At 34.6% G+C, this 21,041-nt stretch overlaps 2 protein-coding genes across 3 annotated transcripts; one reads left to right on the forward strand and one right to left on the reverse strand.

The window, feature by feature from the left end:
* Nucleotides 1–1,721: 1,721 nt before the first annotated feature.
* LOC128206215 (RCC1-like G exchanging factor-like protein) lies at nucleotides 1,722–13,228 on the reverse strand. Of its 2 annotated transcripts, none has more exons than XM_052908536.1 (12): nucleotides 13,108–13,228; nucleotides 10,313–10,544; nucleotides 9,034–9,134; nucleotides 8,294–8,423; nucleotides 7,404–7,532; nucleotides 6,132–6,198; nucleotides 5,468–5,519; nucleotides 4,383–4,467; nucleotides 3,365–3,634; nucleotides 2,778–2,951; nucleotides 2,297–2,382; nucleotides 1,722–2,062 (listed from the first exon to the last, which is right to left on the reverse strand). In XM_052908536.1, the coding sequence occupies exons 2-12, from the start codon at nucleotides 10,506–10,508 to the stop codon at nucleotides 1,985–1,987; spliced, it is 1,368 nt and encodes a 455-aa protein (XP_052764496.1). In that variant the 5' UTR covers nucleotides 10,509–10,544; nucleotides 13,108–13,228; the 3' UTR covers nucleotides 1,722–1,984. The 2 variants fall into 2 exon arrangements, with proteins under 2 accessions (XP_052764496.1, XP_052764495.1); XM_052908535.1 differs by having other exon boundaries at nucleotides 13,161–13,218.
* Nucleotides 13,229–14,341: 1,113 nt separating this feature from the next.
* On the forward strand, nucleotides 14,342–15,126 carry LOC128206021 (uncharacterized). Its single transcript, XM_052908141.1, has 2 exons — nucleotides 14,342–14,413; nucleotides 14,620–15,126. Exons 1-2 carry the CDS (start codon nucleotides 14,342–14,344, stop codon nucleotides 15,124–15,126), a joined length of 579 nt encoding a protein of 192 aa, XP_052764101.1.
* Nucleotides 15,127–21,041: the final 5,915 nt, after the last annotated feature.

Consider the following 21,041-nt stretch of genomic DNA (forward strand, 5'->3'; position numbering starts at 1 on the left):
CCCTTGCTGTACTGAAAAACAATCCGTATACCATTGGTGTTTGCTCCGTGGCGATCTTGTTTGACACTAAAAGATTTTTGCTTTATTGTAAAGACAACAATACAATATAAGATGATATGAAACCTGCTTATTTCCATTTCCTGTGTAGAATCCAGTCCATTTTGAGCTGCCATGAGAGAAAAAACATATGCCTATGATCATACGCGACTCCAGCCTTCTGGATGAGAGGCACCTATACCACCTTTTCGAGTGATACATCTGTGTATGTATATTTATACAACAGTTAATGTCTTCATTGGCCTCGTCAGATCAGTTCATCAGTGATGGGCATGCAGCGCCACTGCAACATTTTGTCTTGCTGGTCAAAACAACAAAACGAAGAGTAGTTCTTTGCATGTCTCGCAAGTTTGCATCGTTTAAGATATTTATATTGCACTGTAACATTTTTATGGGTCAATGCTTTCGATTTGAGTCTATACTCACTAACAAGCACAGTTCTACATTTTTATCTATCATATGACATTCTCAGGTTAGAGTCTGAGACTCCAAATTTGATTCCTATCTGTTGCCTGATTACAAAGTTTGGCTCTTTTCTTTTGTTGATTTTATTCTTTAAAATAATTAACATGACTGCTATATCTGCAAATGAATGTTCTAGTAGTTTTCAGAAACAGCTGAACATACCTATGGATTCCAACCCACAAATAAGCTAGTTCTCTGATTGCACTCTTTACCATAATGTTAAAATTTGGATACCTAGTGACCTTGTATAATTTCAGTATAATTTTAAAGGTTTTTGCTTTCAGGTTACTATTATCTAAGAATTACCCAAAATACGTCATATATACGGTTACTGCAGTTTGTATATTTGCGTTTTATTTTTTTTGATATTGGGCGTAATTGACACACTTTTTAAACTTGGAAGGCCGGAAAACTTGTTTGTTTTATTATTTTGGGTAAAAGAAATACATTTCCATTTTCCTCACATAAAATCCTTTCAGTGATTCCAGAATAATATAGGGGGACATATTTGTGGGTTGGGTACTTAAAAACTGTATGTCTGCTCAATGCCTTTTCACAATGTTACTGTTCATTGTCCGGTTGGGCCCATTTTGATTTCAAGGTCACTCATGATGAGCATTTATCGGGTCACCTTGTGGCGCTCTTATTCCAAAATTCGGCCAATCATGATAATCGTACCAAGTCTATGACATGCAGCAATGGTTTTTTCTTCGCACACTGATAATGTTGCAAAATATCTGTCTATCATTGGAGCCATACAAAAACATGACATGTTTATTAAGATTCTGAATAAAGACGTACCCTTCAAACTTAGAACACTTAATGAGCTAAAAGTGATGAAGCATTTCCAATATAAAAATATATCCAATGCATTACAGTAAAATAAAATCCAAAAGCAATCAATAGGTCCAAATTTCTTAAACATCTCATGTCTCATGACTTTTTTTGAAATATGGTAAATAACGACTAAGAGCATTTTTTTTCTTTTCAAAGAGCTGTGAAACTTGAAGGAAATTATTTTTAAAGTTATCATCCATGATGAAACATTTTTGTTTAAAAAATCAGAATGAAACATAATCTTTAAACCTGTCATTTATAAACCTAACCCCAACCCTGGGGCTGGGGCTTTTCAGTTCATAAGAATCTCTGCCTAACAAGTAGTGTATTGGTAACATAGTGCACTAAAAGATTTACATGTATCGAGTTTTATGGTAGACTTTATTAAACAAATCACATTTAGATAAAAACATTCAATTTCACTTCCTCTGACCTCTTGCGCAATTAAATAATTGTAAATTATTGTCACACAATGACCAGGTATCCTGTCCTGCATATGATATGATCAGCTGGAATGCTACAAATTCTCTCTAGATGAGGCGGACGATCTGGTATATGAAGTACAGAGAGTGACAATGGACTAGTATAACACAGTTCACACCACATTCCTCTGCCCTGGCCTTGTTCAGGTATATGAGGTACACAGAGCAACTGTATGATCCACACCCAGCTCAACTCTGTGTATCAGCGCTGGTATGGACACCTGCAAAATCAAAACATGAATAACAATACAGACATATAATAATTATACAATAGATGCATGGAACCTGCATATTATAGTTTACCATATCTAGAGCCTGGAGGTTACGGACAATGCAAAGGTTATGCTAAGATTGTACATTGCATGCAGAGCGGCACATGTCAACATTATTTCTCAGATTCTCTGATGTAATAAAAACCAACTTATTTGTATGTTGACTAGTCAAGCACAAAATACCTTCAGTGGGAAATACTGTACATCCGTCTTGTAGATGCCGAGAGAGCCGTGTTTACCCTTCCCCCATATGTACAGGTCACCAGCGTCTGCAACATACAGCACAGTGTATAACGTATACAGGTGCAATCATTACAATGTACATTTATTCGTAAATGTTTAGTTAAACTTCATAATTATAAGCTGGTATTATTGTTTACATTTTAAATTTTATTTCATGGTTAATTTAGTTTATATTTACTATAGTATTTCTTTAGGCTTGACTGTAATGAAAACTGATAGCTTATAGGATCATGTTTGAGTCTGTTTCCTGGGTAGAAACCAGTACTGATGTCCATTTTGTGAGGCCATGAGAAAGTACCCTGGTGGAGATAAACCCACAACCTCTTGGAATAACTGTTGGAGCTTATGGTGGTAAAATAAAAATCCTTTCAAAGATGCTTTCTTTTATAACAAATCCATGTTAAGCAGTAATGTAACCTACCTGTGACTGCACCAAAGTGGCTTATCCCACTTTTGATTTGTTTGACTCTAACATCTGGGCTGAGTTCATTCCTTCCGAAGAGTGGGGGTGGCAGGAGACTCGGGCGTGTGAGAACGTCCACCTTGGGTCCCTTTCCCAGCACACCGAAACCCCACACATACACTTCACCCTTTTCTAAGAAAATACAACATAATAGGGAGGAACTTCTTTTTAAATTCAATTAAATTCGGTTTACAAAAATGCTTCTTAGATAAGGATGAATCTTTATTGAGATACTGCCAGTCAGAGTCAAAACTGAACTTCAATATACAGTCGAAACTCGCTATGTCAAACTCTGTTATCTTGATGTTTTTTTGAATATTTGTGGTTTAGTTAGACATGTTTAGAAATCGGTTTATTAAATTTTTTGTTTTCTTTAAATATTTTTTGAGGTCCAAATGGCATGGACATAGCGAGCTTTGGCTGTATTTTCATATCCATAATAAGAATATTAGTTCTACAGCAATGTAAACATTCCCTTTACTTTAGTAGATTATTAGTAATTTATTTACTGGAAAATATAATACTGTATAATAAGGAAAACTGACCATTTAAAACCATACATGAAGATCCTCCACTAGCAATCTGTGTAATCTTCCCACAATTCTTAATTGGCAAATATTTTGGAACACTGACTTGTGTTTCCTGCGTCACCATTGACAACTGATTGTACTCTGAGTTTCCCCAGCCGAACACATCTCCTGATTCTGATATAGCTAGTACGCAGTCCGCCCGGGACGCAATGTCTGTGATTCTGACTCCATCTATGTCTCCCATTAATCTCCTGGGTCTTCCAACATTTTCATATGTTTCCAGCCCTGGAATACAATGAAGCAAGCCATGTTGTCCTGGGGTCGTATTCAGTAAGCATCTTAGTGACAATTTTCAACTTACGTGAAAAATTGCCTTTTTTCCAATATTAATTTTAAGAAAATGAGCAATGTTTGTACACCAAAAATATGAAAACAAGCAAGAAAATGGTCAACAATATATGCATATGAATAAATATGATGAAAAGTAGCAAGTATTTTAAATAATCGTCAAAAATTCTGACAATCTCATTAAATTAAAAATATTCACTAAGATGGTGATTGAATCGGCCCCAGACCTCATTTTCTCCAAAAATCTCAAGATTAGCTACGCTCAAAAGAAAGCATTTGTATAAATTGTCTGATTTTCCACTTTTAAAGAGTTTTGAGACTTGATATGTAAAACATTTTCAGGTAAATCTTGATAAACTATCTTTTGGTTTATAAAATCAAGTTTAATCAAAAGTAATTAGCGAAATGAAAAGAGAAAATAAAACCTGTTATGTTACAGATATTTCGAGATAGTGGACCCTGTGGGAATGCACGTTAAGTCATCTCTAAGCTACAACTCCATTCAAACTTGATTTACATGAACAAATCAACTTTAAGAGTCTGAAACAATTGAGTAGAGATAACTTTACTTCAATTAAAGAAATGTTGAAATCATTCAAAGATATGAATGTATTCTGATAATATTTATAATTTATTTTTAACAGAGATAACATCCAGTAACCATACAACATAGAAAAACCATTACCCGTCTGTCCGTCTGCACCAAGGCCACAGGAGAAAACCTGGCCATCCGAGGTGAGAAACAATGTGTGGTCCTGTCCACATAATACCTGATAGAATAAAGATATTTCTTTATTATTAACAGGTTCGAGTGTTTACCACGTAATGTGAGGCAGATGGGAGCCTTCTCCTGACTGGTAACTTGTTGGGGGTTATCAGAGGTTGTTATAGTATTTCATTGGATTATACATTTAAGACTAATATAATATGTGCATTAAGGCTGCTTTTGCATCAGTTACATGATCTTTTTGTGCTTGTTTGAAGTAAGAAAATAAATATTTTCAGTAACGTCAAACCTGCATTACCATTTTACCCTTGTTTTGTTTAGGGTAATTCAGTCAGAGAAATCACTATTAAAATTAATATGCTTTCTGTAAAGTGTTAACTCTTTAATAAATGTATTACTATACAATGATGATATTGTAATTAAAATTAAAATAATAAATCTCACACAATGTACTATTGCCAAAAGAATTTAGGCTGTCATCATGAGATACATGAAAATATATATGTATTGTTTTGTTCACAACTACACTCATGAAATATTCTTTTTAATTTGTTGAACGAAACCCAATTAATTATGTGGAGACTTTATGAGAAAACCCTTTGAACATGAGGGTGACAAATTAAATTGAGATAACAGAAGGAAAATGTAAGTAACAGGGTTAGTAGGTGACCAGATATTGGATTAATGGGACAAAGAAAACCATATCGGGTGAGAGCAAAGACTGAACCCAAATATGGTCTCCTGCACCCCTTATACCCCATATCGGGTCACCTACTAACCACGTATCATATCTATCACGTCAATAACTTGTTCACATTTATCAATTTATGGGCAATAATTCATTTCATTCATGTTGGAGGAATGATATAATTGTTTTCAAGGTTCTCTACCCCAGTGTGAGAAAAACAGATTTCAAGCCATATTCCCAGACATACAAGCCAAGCTTTACATATAGCAAATGTTCTCATGGCCAGAAAACATGGCCTATGTTATTATTTAACATTCCGGCTACTGTAATATGTAAAACTTCTCTAGCATCATACCTTGGAAACATTATCTGGAAGTCCCTCTATCTTCTGGATGTTGGAAATTTTGCTGGAAACAAGAAATTCAATTTACAACAAAAACACTTTTTAAACAGTTAACTTATTAACTAAATACTTTCAAATGTTATAATGCTTTAGAACACAGGAATATTTATTCTTCGCTAAAATAAACCAGTCTTCATTTGTAAAAGCATGGTCTTAATTGAACACAAACTACAGTAAGATCCTATTGCTAGAGTCAACTTCCAAAGCAAAAGTGCAGTGGGGAAAATTCCAATGCTCCTCGGACTTTTTCCTGTTCAACCGGGTCTTAACTGGACAATTACAAGAGTAAGAAACTTTTAAGTACCAAGTTTTAAATTAATAAATGTATCCTGGACAATGTTTTAGAATCATGCCCAAGTAATGTCTGTCTGCCTGTTCAAGATTTTGCACATTGACGATGACAACTCCCCCACCCCCCACCCCCATCGCTGAAAATGACTATTCCCCCATTGCTGATGACCACACCAAAGATAAGACAAAATCTTAGCTTATACGGAAAAAAAACAGGATTTCATAATGTCATTTTGATGCAGTGTACAGGCTTTTCTGACATCATTTTCTGCAGTATATGCTTTGGTACTGTATTACCACATTAATAAATATAAGCAGAGCTTACTTGAAGATTTCCCCTTCCACTACTGGTCTCCCACACTGGCCATAGGCATTGTTACCCTGGGAAAACACTGGAATGAACAAAACAGAGATAATGTCATACCGCCTTGGAGAAAAAAAAACATGTGATACAATGTACTTAATTAAACCTCTATGAGATGTAAAGAAAAGATAATGTAAAGCTTAATTACAACACTCAATATGCCTAAGTTCATAAATCACTAATTTAAAGAGTGCGGTACCTTTTTTATTTCAAATATATATATTACTTAACCTATTTCAGTATTATTATTAGTAGTATACATGTATATTAGTATTTTATTATAGCATTAATATTCAGGGTTTTGATTTTTAAAAACCTTTTTTATTTCTTTATCAAACACCTAAAACCTAACCAGCCATATCCCCCTAAACAAAGAATTATTTCGTTTTGCCTAACATTAAGTAATAGTAGGTTTGTGTTTATTTAGGGTCTTCTAAACTATAATAGTCAGCAGGCCGGGCACAGCCCAGCACCAACTTATTGTTCAGAAGACAAAAAATATGTGCTAACTTTCTTAGTGTATAGCATAATTAATACAACCAGAGTTACGTGCCTTGCTACAGGTGTGCATAATGCAAATAGTTGGCAACATTTGTGGCAAATTTCATTTGAATATCTTGAAGGATTTTGGACTCTATAAGTTATTGTGGTGTTAGTAGTTTATACTCCGGGTCCTGGCATGAGCACATTGAAGGGTCCCAGAGAGACCGTTCAACCACCGCACACCTATCCTGGGCAGACTATCTGGGGGTTAACCAGTACTAGGTGTCTTCAGCTCTGCAAGGAACTGACAACTTCTGTACATGCCAGGGGCAGTGGTACAGTGCGAATGGTCGTAGAAAGGATTTCATAACCAATCACAACACAAGTGACATGGTCCGCCCGGGAATCGAACCTGGGTTGTCCGATTCACAGTCCAACACTCTACCAATTGAGCTAACCAGGTGGGCTTCTATAAGTTATGGCCTATGTTAAAGCTTTTGCATGCTGCCGCCGCTGACATAATAATTATGGCACAAAGGCTGTCACATTACCTGAGTTCAAATTTTATAGGCAAGGGATTATAACAGACTAATACCCCCGTTCTGAGTATGAAGGTTTCATTTAAGAGACAAGGACCCCAGTTGATTTGTTTTAAAGCCATTTTAACACCTTACTATTTTAAACCAAACAAACTGTATTCATAAATTTCATTATCCTTGTCAAGCTACCCCCAGAACAGCAAGCACACACCTCCGTGTTTTGTGAGAATTACACTGTGTGCCCGGCCACAGGCTAGCTGTAGAATATTCTTCTCCCTCCCCTCCGGAATACCGGGTATAGCAACCGGCACTGGCTCTATCAGGTAGTCCAACACTCGGCCTGCAAATATTTACACATGTATTACATCAGTATACCCATTATAACACTACTCTGTGGCAATTTCCTCTGCAAATCTGTAGCCTGTTCTAGTGGCTCATGATTAGCAACACTATTAAGCTAATTTCACTTCATCTTTTTTGTCATGACACTACTTAATTTTCTCCTTTTGAAGCGGTATGCAATTTATAAGAAAAACAGATTATCACAATCATTTGATTTTAAATCTATTAAAGCTGCGCTCTCACAGATATACCATTTTTACAACTTTTTTTTTTTTGTCTTGGAAAGAGCAAATTTTTGCGTCAATATCTGCAAACCAATGATATAAGGTTGCTGACAAAAAATCAGATCGTAGATTTTCATATTTCCGTTCGAAAATTAATGCTTTATGGCTTAGTCTGTTACTAACGGTTTAAGAAAAAATACATAAAACATCAACTTTTTTAACTTAAGTATAAACATCTGCGATCTTTTTTGTAAGCAGTCTTTTATAACTGGCTTCCATGGATTTACGCAAAAAATGGCTAGTTCCAAGACAAAAAATAAAAAAGTTGTCAAAATGTTCAATCTGTTAGAGTGCAGCTTTAAATGCGGTTAAAAAAGTAGCTAAGAAGCCCCTTAAAAATAAAGATCTAAATATAATCAAGTGTATTCCGTAGCAAAAATTGTTTGATGCGGCTCATATAATAACTCTTCGGATTTAATAATAATAGCTATAACTGAAACAATAAAAGAAGCCTAAATCTTGGCATACAAAATACCTGTATTTTTAGGAAACTCATGGAATCCCAGCTGTGAGTCTGTATTGATCCCAGTGCCGAGGACCATCTGTATTCTGTTTCTTTCAACAGCAAACAGTGTGAATCCATAGCCACATGCAACATCTTTCACCTGAAACATGACAAACACTGCTTTACTGACATTATCATGTACTTGCAAAATACAAGCAGGCAAGTCCTGCAAGTGCAACCTACATACTTGTAAAATACAAGCAGGCGAGCCCTGCAAGTGCAACCTGTACTTGTAAAATGTTTTCCAGGCTTGCTCAAATCCTTGAGTTATAATCCAGGTCTTGTTCAACAATGTACTGCAGAAGAATTTTAAGCTTATTCAACCTTAGTCTAACTTAGCTCACAGACAATGTATGATGACAAGTACACAGGATCTAATTTCAAGGTGTTCATTATTTACAGTGATGACTCATATACAGTGATACAGTAATACATGTTTATATGAGACAGCACTGTATAAAATAATATGTATATGCAAGCAAATTGAGGTCCTGTATTTTAAGAGCATTGAGATCTGTAGATATTATGTAAAATTTCCCTTATTACAGTTATGATTTTGACAAGTTTAATTTAATTAGTTAAAAATTCTATTCATCATGAGTTCTCACTGGAATCTAAAGTGTGAGTTCCTGAGACAAATTTAAGAAAGTATGCATCGAGGGACTGCTAAATGCGAGTTACTATACACTTATTATGAGCACTGTTTTCACCTCTACATGGTTTTCATCAATGAATCGCAGGCGTGCTGGACGGGGCTGCTCTGTCACAGCGTGCTGTCTTCTACGCTCTGGGCGAAGGTACGTCCTCACTCCTGTAATCACATTCAGGTTTAGCACATTGGAAATTGGCAAATTATTTAATAAGGTTATTAAATATACGCCAGATTTTATATAGCAGGCTGTGTCATTTATGCAATTTTTAATAGTCCATTCTCTCATTGAATATGTTGATTATTTTCTTCGGTCAAACTTCCGAAGAAAAAACATCTTATTGAGAAAATGGAATTGAGTACAACTGAATGTTTTTATTAACTATGATTTTTGCCCTAAAATTAGTTTTCTTTGAAATATGGACAAAAAGGTTTTCTAAACACATGCTCTGAGAAAATACGCTATTAAAAAGAGTAAAAATCATAAAATATTTTTAATCATACCTTGCTTTTATGTGGTAAAATGAGTAGAGATAGATTGAGTTTTGACTGGAATATTTTTGTGATATTGGGTACTCAAGTCAATTCTCAATCTCAACTAAATTTACCACATAAAAGCATAGTAGGATTCTAAGTCTTACATGATTTTTATAATTTTCGAAAAAGTATTTTCGCATTTATAAATGGTACTGATGAAAACAATTTATTAATCATTTAAAGCAATCTAATTCTAGAGCAAAAACATACTTGAGTTATTATTAAAAAACAATGAAATGTACTCAAATACTATTTAAGCTGTAGAATAGTTTTCCCTTGGAATCTTGACCAAAGGCGTTAATCAAGATATTCTTTATAGAATGCGCTTTAAAAAGGTATAAAAACAAATGTTACTTTTGATGCAATATGGTAAAATGAGTTGAGTCTGAGATTGAGATTTGACTTAAGTATTTTTGTGATAGTGCAGCCAGGTAAAAAATGTGCCCGTATCTCATACATACTAAACTTTAAGAAAACTTCCCAGGGGATTCTGCTCCAAAAACCAGGGCATATTGCCCTTAACTAGGGGGGATTTTTATATGTATCGTCATTTAATCCACCAGTGCAGACATTTTTGGGTGTCCTACTTTTAAAAGCATTTTATTTAAACTGGCATTTCTTTTTAACTGAAAAGCATTGTATTGGGAATATATGTTTTAAGAAATTGTTTTGTACCTCTTCTGTACATTTATTTTTTAATTATTTTGTTTCAATTTCAAGGAATATTTATTAACTACCTGGAGACAGATAAGAATCCCATAGGACCTACTCACCCCTCGCTGTGTATGGCACCTATGACTAACCTAAGGCTCCAGTCCTGGCATGCCCCCAGACGTACACTCGTTCTGCAGGCTGGGTGCCGGGGGCCTTGAACTGAATCACTTCTTCTGTCCGTGCTTGACGTTTCTCCTCCCTACTTGCATAGCGCACCTGTCCACACAGCGAGCAGCCTCCCTGGTACAGCTTGGATAGCACTGCATGGCCTCTTAAGGTTGACATGTGGGAATGACGGTTTCAATTTGAACTGTTGATAACCTGCAAAGTATAAACACTACCATTACAATCATCAATATTATTTCTCGTAATACAATACTCAAGCAAACTTTAAAACTAAAAAAACAGACACTTTTGCTCCCATAGCCAAAACAACAACATCAAATGGCAATAACCATGATGTCAGGGATGCTTCCACTGCCTCATAAGTCCTTTGAGTGAAATGAAAAAAATGTTGAATTTTGTTTCCAATATAATTTATAAATCATAAAAAAAAAAAAAAATGGATGATTTATTTAAGTATGCAATATAAAAAAATATATACAATAAAAAATAAATAATGTATTTACTATATTTCTTTCTCCGGTAAATCTGGAAATCATGTAATGTAAGTGCGATATCTGTTGAAGTCAGGCCCACCCTAAACTCCTTTAAAAGCATCTTAATAATCTTAAGGTGGAGCAGGGGGTGCTATACCATGGTAAATTTAATTAAAGACTATGCCATGAGTAGATATATTAGGTTTTTAGTGTTTTACATAGAAGGCCAGTGAAAGGACACTCAGAATGTTCAATATCTGTGGTGTGAAGTGGAAATATGACTTTTGGATGAACAAGCCCGAATTCTTATACTATTGCTTGGCATCAATTTTTTTAACAAGCCCTGCTACATAAAATTCAGAATTTGATTAATTTGAGCAAGCCCGAAAGACATTTTACAAGTGCCGGGCTTGTAGTCTTGTGCTAATTTTGATCACTGAAAACATGCTCGTATTTTCTGATTTCATTTTGATAAAATTGTGTATTATATGACAACTTGTGGCAGATCCTATAAATAGGTCTGTTGTTATCCTCTTATATCAAATATTTGTTTAATGTATTTTATAATTGTGTACAATGATTGCTTCCTAGTCAAATAGCCCCCATTTTGGTAAAATAGCCCCCTGGCTAACATTTTAAAATTGGTCAAATAGCCCCCCAAAAACGCCCCCACTTTTTTTCTTTTTTTTATATGTATGTATGCATACTTATGTTATTCCAAAACATTTTTAAACCTTTAATTTCACATAATGAAGTGCAAACAACATTATTTGTATATTGATAAATCTGACAATTTAACCAAGTAAGATAACAAACATTTTAAAACATGACTTATAAATAATATATCAATTCTACATTTTAAATGTTTCTAAGCCATAAGTTTTTAAGTGTTTTTCTTTCTTTTAATATTGATTACGCATCAAAATTAAAGGAACAACAAGAATATTTAATTTAACTCTTTTTTTTTAATTTTGAAATAATTTGCACATTGTATTCTTCACATATTTATTTCACATCTTTTAAATACACATTTAAACTGTATGATAAAAAAAAATTCCATTGTACAACACAATATACATTAACATGGAAGGAAAATGTAAAATATATATCAATAAATATAATAATGTTCTTATGCAGCTGTAGCTGTCACTAATCTTCAGTTTCATTTAGTTTTGAAGCATGTATACATATACAGAGGAAATCTTTTTTCTGCTGGCCGGTGTCGGTCAGTTCGCCAGATCTGTACAGGTCCCATGCAGCGAACACCAGTCTGATTTTAATCTTTCTTCAAGGGATAATTGCACAATGCGATAATTTAGATGCCCTATCTTCTCTAATTAATAAGTCTTTAATATAATTCAACAAATGTTATGTCATAAAATTAGTTTATAAATGTTTGATTAGCAATTATGTAAATGCAATATATCTTTAAAATATTACAACTTACCTTCAAATATAATTTCAAATAAAAAAAAGGAGTGGGGCTATTTGAACCAAAATGGGGGCATTTTGACCAATTTGGGGGCATTTTGACCATATTTTATCCAAGTGGGGGCTATTTGACCAAAATGGAGGCGTTTTGACTTGGGGGCTACAATTGTATATAACTTGGGGGCTATTTGACTAGGTTCCCAATGATTGATACTTTGCAATAGTTATGATGCAAAGGCATTTAAATCCTCATGGAGACATTTTAACGCATTGAACTGCACAACACAAACTTTTTTTCAGTTTATAGCACTAATGATTAAAATGAATTCTGAGAACTTACAACAACATGTTAAAATTGCTTGTTACTCATGTGTCCGTGTGTATTTGAAGATAACTTTTGCATTGAAAATCCGATTTAGACTTCAGAGCATTGAGATGTATACTTAAAACACATATAAATATTTCATTCATATATGATCCCCATGTGCATATTTGTTTTGATTTTTCTTTTTCATAATTTTTATTGAACTGTATTTTACTATTTTTCATTCTTAACATATTCTTCAAACTGAAAATAAAATATTAATTGCTTTATTTAATTATCTTTCCAAAGGTGAGAAATCAAGGGGTTGAAATGTCTTCGTTTAAGGAGGAGTTAAAACTTGTCAGGCATTTTAGAGTTTAATATGTAAAACGTATTTAAAATTCTTTGATTTCAGGCGATTGATATTGAACTTCAAAATTATGCGAAGATCGAAACTATCCGAAAACGATTGCTGTCCGAAGACTACTCGCCTGCTGGTATGCATGTTACACGTACCCGGTCACTACAGTACAACGTTAAAAAATCTTACTATAAATCTGTTAAATCTGTATCATCACAAATCTACTGAATTATACACTGTACATCAAAACGCTGCCTGGAATATAGATTCGTCTTCAATTTCCCTTTAACACAGGTTGGTAGCAGTCAACACAATTTTATAATTTAATTGTGAGGTTACAGATCACTTGTAATCAAAATGTTTTGCATCTTGATAATTTATTCGGATTTAGGGGAGGGCCGTTTTCTAATGTTGTAAAAACTTGTGTCCCTACCCTTTTGCTTTTGACAAAGTAAAATATGTCATACTTTTCATGTTACTTAGATTTATCTTTTGTCTGTTTTCTTTTGCATGCATTGTCAAAAAGTGTACAATTATGAAGCAATAAAATACGATTAAATCAAATTCGCGTTTTCAACATCGGAGTATCGTACTGTCGTGTTTTCATCATCGTACTGTCGCGTTTTCGCCATCTTACTATCGCGTTTTCATCATCGTACTATCGCGTCTTCATCAACGTAATGTCGTATTTCATCATCGTACTATCGCGTTTTCATCATCGTAATTTCGCGATTACATCATCGTGCTGTCGCGTTTTCATCCTCACACTGTCGCGTTTCACCATCGTAGTTTCGCGATTTTGCATTTTCATCATCGTACCTTCGAGTTTCGCGTTTCAGATCAATACATTCACAGGCGATGGCCCGAGCGGCATTCCGTAAACTCTCGCAAATCTACCCCAAAATATTTGTATTTGACTTGGATAAATCGAAATATACACATCGAATGGCATAAAAGGGCATGGAAATTTATTTAAAATTTTGTTCTTAACGCCATAGGCAATCAGAGACTGTACCAGGATCGTATCCAAGACCAGACATTGGCCAACACCTTCTTTTCAAGAACTGTGAATGACTGTAACCTCCTGCCAACTAAAGTGGTATCAGTTCTACGCTGGATGCTGTAAAGGCTCTTGATTGAGCAGCCAGTAACCTAAACGCAATTGCTACGCAATATCATATTGTAAGTTCAAGAAGAAGAAGAAGAAGAAGAAGTTGTGACATATATGACCTGAATGACGTTGGGGTTAATAAATTAATACAATCATTAAATAATCAACCACGCGTGCAACAAATCGGTTTCTGAATATCGTAATATTTATAGGAGTATTTACAATTAGACCCACTGAACTGGGGTGTTTTAATGTACAAAATCATTGCAAAAAAGTATACGGGAGGAAATATTAATATCTCTCCTTGGCAAGATGTTACGCGAAAGCGTGGTCTTTTGTTGTGGTAGAAACCGGAAATCCAGGGAAACCCACTCGTCTGACTTGGTGACCACAAGCCAAACTCACAGACGTCCAGGCTGGGAATCGAACCAAGGTCGCATCTATGCGATATATATATATATATAGGCAATAAACGAGTGCGCTAACCACTGTTCTAGCCGGCCAACCTGTTTAGTTTTGTTTTGATTATATGTAGATGTTAACCAATATTCTTCTACATCTGCGAGGTATCATTTTTATATTCTGATAAGACTTTTAAAAATTGTTATACACATATTTCAGGCTGGAGAAAACTGTACCCGAATACCGGTATATTAGGCGGGGAATGCAGCGGGGACTTTTTGTACAAGTGGGTAGGAGACCAATGCACCGCTATCAACAAAGCAGTAGGCGGGAACTACGTCACTGGACGGTTACCTAGCAACGTGTCACCGCGCAACAGGACGCACGTTCTTGTGAGAGCAGCAAACTACCATCCGGACGGGGGTCAGGTTTTCTTTCCCGAAAACAAGGACCCATTCATTGCCCTTCTGGCTTTACCCGGGGATGATATCAAACTAGAAGATTTCGTAGCTTTCTACTTTGATGGAAGTTTTGGTGTTCAAATCCACGCTGACGTTTGGCATCAGCCGGTTTATCCAATCAACGACGAGGCTACGTTTCTAGGCAAACAGGGGGCGGTACACGCATGCGTTAATGTGGACACGGTTGACGAATTTGGCAAATACCTGCTTGTCCCTTTATCTCGACCGGAGTAAATACATTTTAATATGGAGAGGACAACCCACGTTAACACAGTGATTAAATTGGTTACTCCAGACCTGGCCCCAATATCACGATAATACAAAAGTCAAATCTCAAACTCAATCTCAACTCATTTTACCATCAAAATTTATAGAAAACATATATGATTTTACACATTTTACAACCACATTCTATCTTTGAATATGTTGATTAAAATCTTTTGTCTAGATTCCAAAGGAAAAAATTACAGCCAAAAATGTACTTGAGTACAATTCTTTTCATTTTAACAATATTTATTTTATATGTATTTTGTATGATATTCGGCCGCATGGGTGGGTCTATGATCTTCTGGTAAATAAATGATCTGATTCTGATCCATGTTTTGCTCTAGAATTAGTTATGTTGAAATATTGAAAAAATCTTTCAGTAACATATTCTATGTGAAAATACATTTTCAACAAGTATGAAAACATACAAGATTTTGAATAAAACTACGCTTTTATGTGGAAAATTGAGTTGAGATTAAGACTGAGATTTAACTTTTTAAATTTTCGGTGATCATACACAATGAATGTTTGTGACTGCTGTGTGTTCCGTCATTTAAAAGGAAAATGCATGTAAATTTATACATCGTACAATTGGCTTTTGATGATAATACCAAATGTAATTGTTTTGAGTGAAGTTACATTTACATAAAAAAAAACAGAAAAAGTTGAAAAAATCAAAAAAACTCTTATAACTCACTTTTCTAGCAGTCCATTATTGAAACAATTACTCGTAGGTTGGTTATATTTTGATAACAGATCTATGCAAATTTCATGTTTGTGTTATCAGCAGTACAGCAATATGAACAATATTAAAATTAAATTATTAGACAGTGTTGGTGTTTAATCGTAAAGTACCCAAAAAATCAACTCATAAATCAACTTCATGTCCTCAACGGCCATATGCAGACATCATCTGCCAGTCGGAGCAACCGTGCTGACATGAACATTATTGGATGTATCATTTCACATCTTATGCTTCAATGAACTAGATATATATATCTAGTACGCTTTAGCTTAAGCTAAGCTGGTTTCATCTTTATATGAACATTTGATCGATCAAGTTCAGTTTGCAGTTTTTAACCTCAACATCTTTGAGCAGGTAAGCTTAAGAATTCACTCTCCCAAGTCTTATAATGTGCGTGAATACGTTGATTTCGATTAATCTATTACTAAGCCATTACTGTACAACAATTTAAAAAAAAAAACGCGTGAAAGAAGATTTTCTGTAAAAAAAATACGACCTGTCAACAAAATGGCTTGTACTGGAATATTAGATATTGTGTCAAAAGGGTAATACATGTTTAGTAGATCTTCAAAACTTTCGTACTTTTATGAGATTGAACGCGTTTGTAACGATAAACGTGATACACAGGATGTGTGTTTTTATATCAGCGATGCTTGATAGACTCTGAACATGCTTAAGGCTGCACCATATGCAGTCTACTGGCCCTGATTTCTCGAAACTTCTTGAGTTTCACAGACTTAAGTAGCTTATTTTGTTTAGCTTTTTTTACTTTTGCCTGATTTTGGAAAATAAAACTTACGCTTTCGTGATAACCAGACAGCTTCCTTCAAAATACAGTCAAAACATTTCGAATACAGCAAATATTTCACTATTAATCGAAGAAAAACAAATAGGGAGCTTAGCTCATTATTAAGAAGTTTCGCGAAATAGGCCCCGGGCTTCTGAAAACACATCCAGTGCACTAACTGTTGCGTTGACCATGTCGTCTAATTTAAAGTTGAACAGGCATCTGGATGATCGAGAACAAACGAAACTCACGTCCCTAGCAGTTTCTAACCATTTTTGCTGAAGCTCGAACGGCAGTGGCGAATCTCAGTCATAATTCAAGATCCACAATTCTTGCAAAATGACCTTGACACGAATGGTGACTGGGGTAATTAAACCAAGCGGATCATATACTTTCGATGAGAGCTTGCAATATTTCTCGCTTTGTAAACAATTATTTTATCCACCATTTGAATCACTTTAACAGGAAACGATATCATGTCGTTGAAAGCGTCCTATCTCATGGCGAGAATTTTTGAGGTTCCATCACTGTCTTTTTCAGTTTTTTGGAGTTACGTACGTCAGGGTCTTTCTCGTCCAGCGAAACGTGGAGAAATGCCTTCTCGATGTCTGTTGTAATCCCATATATTTTCAACCAGAAACGAACGAGTATACCTGAAGTCATTCAATCTAGGTGGTGTTTGTTGTAGGCACTGGTTATGACTTAGCTTATTAGCAGATTGACGGCAGCTGTAATCGTACACAATGCGTATTGTGGGTGATGTTTGGGTCCCTTTTTACCCCATGGTGTGAACTGTTGTGAATGGGATATTCTACCTCTTCGATAAATCCCCAATCTCTTTGTTCACGAATAATTTCACTGTGTTTATGCAATATGAATGGTTCTTTTCGTAACCGCTTAATCAAGGTAGCGTCATAATTGGTCGGCAACGTCCAAAAAGCGCTCAAAATCAAGGGAGTTCGGTGGGGACGTAATGACATTTAACATGTACCGAGCGGATGTCTGTTTGGGCTGGCTGGCAATGGACCGGAAAGTGGATAAACAATTTACGGTTGAACGGCGGTTACCAAGGGCCGTTGCCCCTGACAACACGTGTCAACACACTTTTTTAATAAGAGTCCGCACCAATGAGAAATGGAATTTCAAAACTTCCGGCATTAGACACACGATGGGCCACAATGAATCCCTATAGATATTTCAATGACGTTAATATCTTCTGGATGTTAGGCAATGGCAATATAATAGTTTTAACTATCAAATCATCAATTCCGATTCTCTCATGTCTGTCAGTAAGCAAAGACACTGTCGCCTTCGCTATATGTCGCACGTTCTGTGTAAGTCGCCAGAAGAAGCTTAGTGGACGATAACAATTCCCGTCTGCCTTAACTTGATCTTGTTTGCAAAAATATCAGTAATAAATTACCACTGTATCCCTTCGTCAAACAAAATGTTGGCCCCTGTAGTATATTGTTCGGAATTCATGCTAGCTATCGCAGGATTAAGACGAACAATTGGACCGTGCTGTGTCGTAGAATGTAAAATGGCAGTGTCCTTTTGTCATTCAATTTATGACTGGACCAAGTCAAGTCAAGTCAAAGTTTTATTAACAAATTCAATTAGAACATTGCCAGTACACAAAGCACGTACTAGATGGCATTAATGACAACAAAATAGAGTGAAATATAAATATTAAATAACCATGAGATCATTTTTACAACATTTTATCTTAAGGAGAAAAGTATGAACTATAACTATACATGAAATGTATTTAGACATGTTAATTATGCTAAGCAGCATTTCTTCTATCTAATGATAAATAAGAAGCAATATTATTCAATATTTTATCATTATTACAGGACATCAAGTTATTAAATTTGGTCGTATTAGGCCAGTGAATATAATACCTGGGTATATATTTTGTACGTAAATCCAAATAATGAGGACACACTAACAAAAAGTGATATTCATTTTCTACATCATTCATATTACATTTATTACATTTTCTATCTTCTCGGTTTCTATATCTTCCTTCTTCAATATTAAGGTTGTGTGCCGAACATCTAAATCTAGTAAGTAGTATCCTTAACTTATTGCTATTAATACAAAATAAATATTTTTTAATTGCAAACTCTTGTTTAGAATTAACATAACACTGTAGTTTGTCTGAATTTCTAACATTTGTATACCATTGTTGTAAGTAAGTATCATATATTCTTCTAACGACAGCTTCTATCTGTATATTCGTTACATTATCACATGTAAATAAATAAGCAAATCCAAGCTCTTTCAAAAACTGTTTCAGATTAACTGTCCAAGTGTTTATATATTCGCCATTAACAGATTTCATATTAAATACCTTATACATAAGAGACTCGGGATAACGTTTAACCTTGAACCAGTACTTGATAATTCGTATTTTCCTAAACAAATTTAATGGAAATCTTGCCAATTCACCATAAACTGCAGCATTGCATGATTGCTGTCTTACACCTAAAAATTGTTTTAAGAATTTTAGTTGTACTCCCTCGATATCTTGGGCTTCATGGAAGCCCCATACTTCAGAACCATAATTAAGAATAGGACTTATCATACAATCAAATAGTTTCAGTTTATCACGTATATCTAATAGCATAACATCAAAAAGACTATTCAATAAAAACAAAGCACGAAGTGCCTGCTCCGATAACTTCTTTTGCGCTTGCAAATAGGTTCCATTTTGTGATAAAGTAATACCTAGATAGATAAATTTGTTAACAGCATCCAATTTATGACCATCATATAGCAAATTAACATTTTCTATTTTATTTCCTTTTTTACAAACCATTACGAAGTTTTTGTCTATATTAACAGATATACCACACATATTACAATAATCGTGTAATTTGTTAAGTAATTGTTGAAGTCCATTTTCTGTATATGAAAATAAAACAGTATCATCTGCAAACAACAACATGAATAGTTGAATTTCTTCGATATTGATAAGTCAATGTTATCTATTTTTAGATACTCTTCCATATCATTTATAAAAAACAGAAATAAAAGTGGTGAAAGAGGTTCACCTTGCTTCACATCCATATTACAGTTAAAATAATCATATATTGCGATTTAACACGTACACATGACTTTACTTCTTCATAAATCTTTTAAAGCATTGATACAAGTTTTGTAGATGCACCATATTGTAATAATTTGTACCATATACCATTTCGATATACAACATCGAATGCCTTACGAAAGTCAATAAAGGCACAGTACAACTTTCTTTTATCATAGTGTATTTATAACCTTATTAATAATAGGTGACAATACAAAAATAGCGTCTACAGTACTTCTTTTGCCTCTAAATCCATATTGACAATCTGTGAGAAGGCTAACATCATCTGCCCATTTCCGCAGTCGGTTATCCAGCAATATAGAAAATAATTTAGAAAATATACTTGTAAGAGTTATACCTCTATAATTGTTAACTTCATTAAGATTTCCTTTTTTAGGCAATGGTACAATTGTACCTTTTGTCCAGCTTTGGGGGTAAACACAGTTTACATACATATAATTAAAAAGTTTACACAAAATTGGTGCGAAAACATCACTGCATTCAATAAACATTTCAGGCGTTAAATCATCCACACCACCGCTTTTACCTCTTTTTAATGAACTTATTACTTTTACAACTTCATCTAACGTAAAATCATCATCTGATCTATATTAACGTTTTCATCATTTTGACCGTTATCAATGACATCATTTGAGAATGTTTCGCCATCAAAAAGATTTTTTAAATGATCCATAAAATCATCTTTGCTAATATTATGTTCTTTGGGCTTAATATTTCGAATTTTCTTTATTTTTTCCAAAATTTCTGAGGCTGTGTTTTAGACATATTATGTAATTCACTGTTTTGTTGAAAATTAAACTGCTCTTAGCTTTACGAGTAATACCACGATAATTATTACGTTTCATATGCAACAATGCGCGAAATTCGTCAGTATTATGTTTTCTGTACATTCGATTTGCAAATCTAAATTCACGCCTTGCAATTTCACATTCATTACTGAACCAAGCATTTTTATATTTTCGATTACATCTAGAACCACTATTTTTTACACTTTTAGCTGCTCTCGGGCTCAGTTCGCCTATTGTCATCTGCTGTTCACACATAGAGGCGTGATGTATACGCTGATAATTGCGACATCTGATGTTTGATTTGCATGCTGAAAATTCAAGTTCGCCTGCTAAACAATTAAATCACAATCTTTTACGTTTAACAAATTAAATCCTTGCATCAACATTGGCTGTTTTCACATTCAGACGATCTGTGGTCACCTTAGCAGAAAGCTTGCTCGACTTTGA

Source organism: Mya arenaria, chromosome 10, assembly GCF_026914265.1.
Source record: "Mya arenaria isolate MELC-2E11 chromosome 10, ASM2691426v1".
In the NCBI taxonomy this organism is placed as follows: Eukaryota; Metazoa; Mollusca; class Bivalvia; order Myida; family Myidae; genus Mya; species Mya arenaria.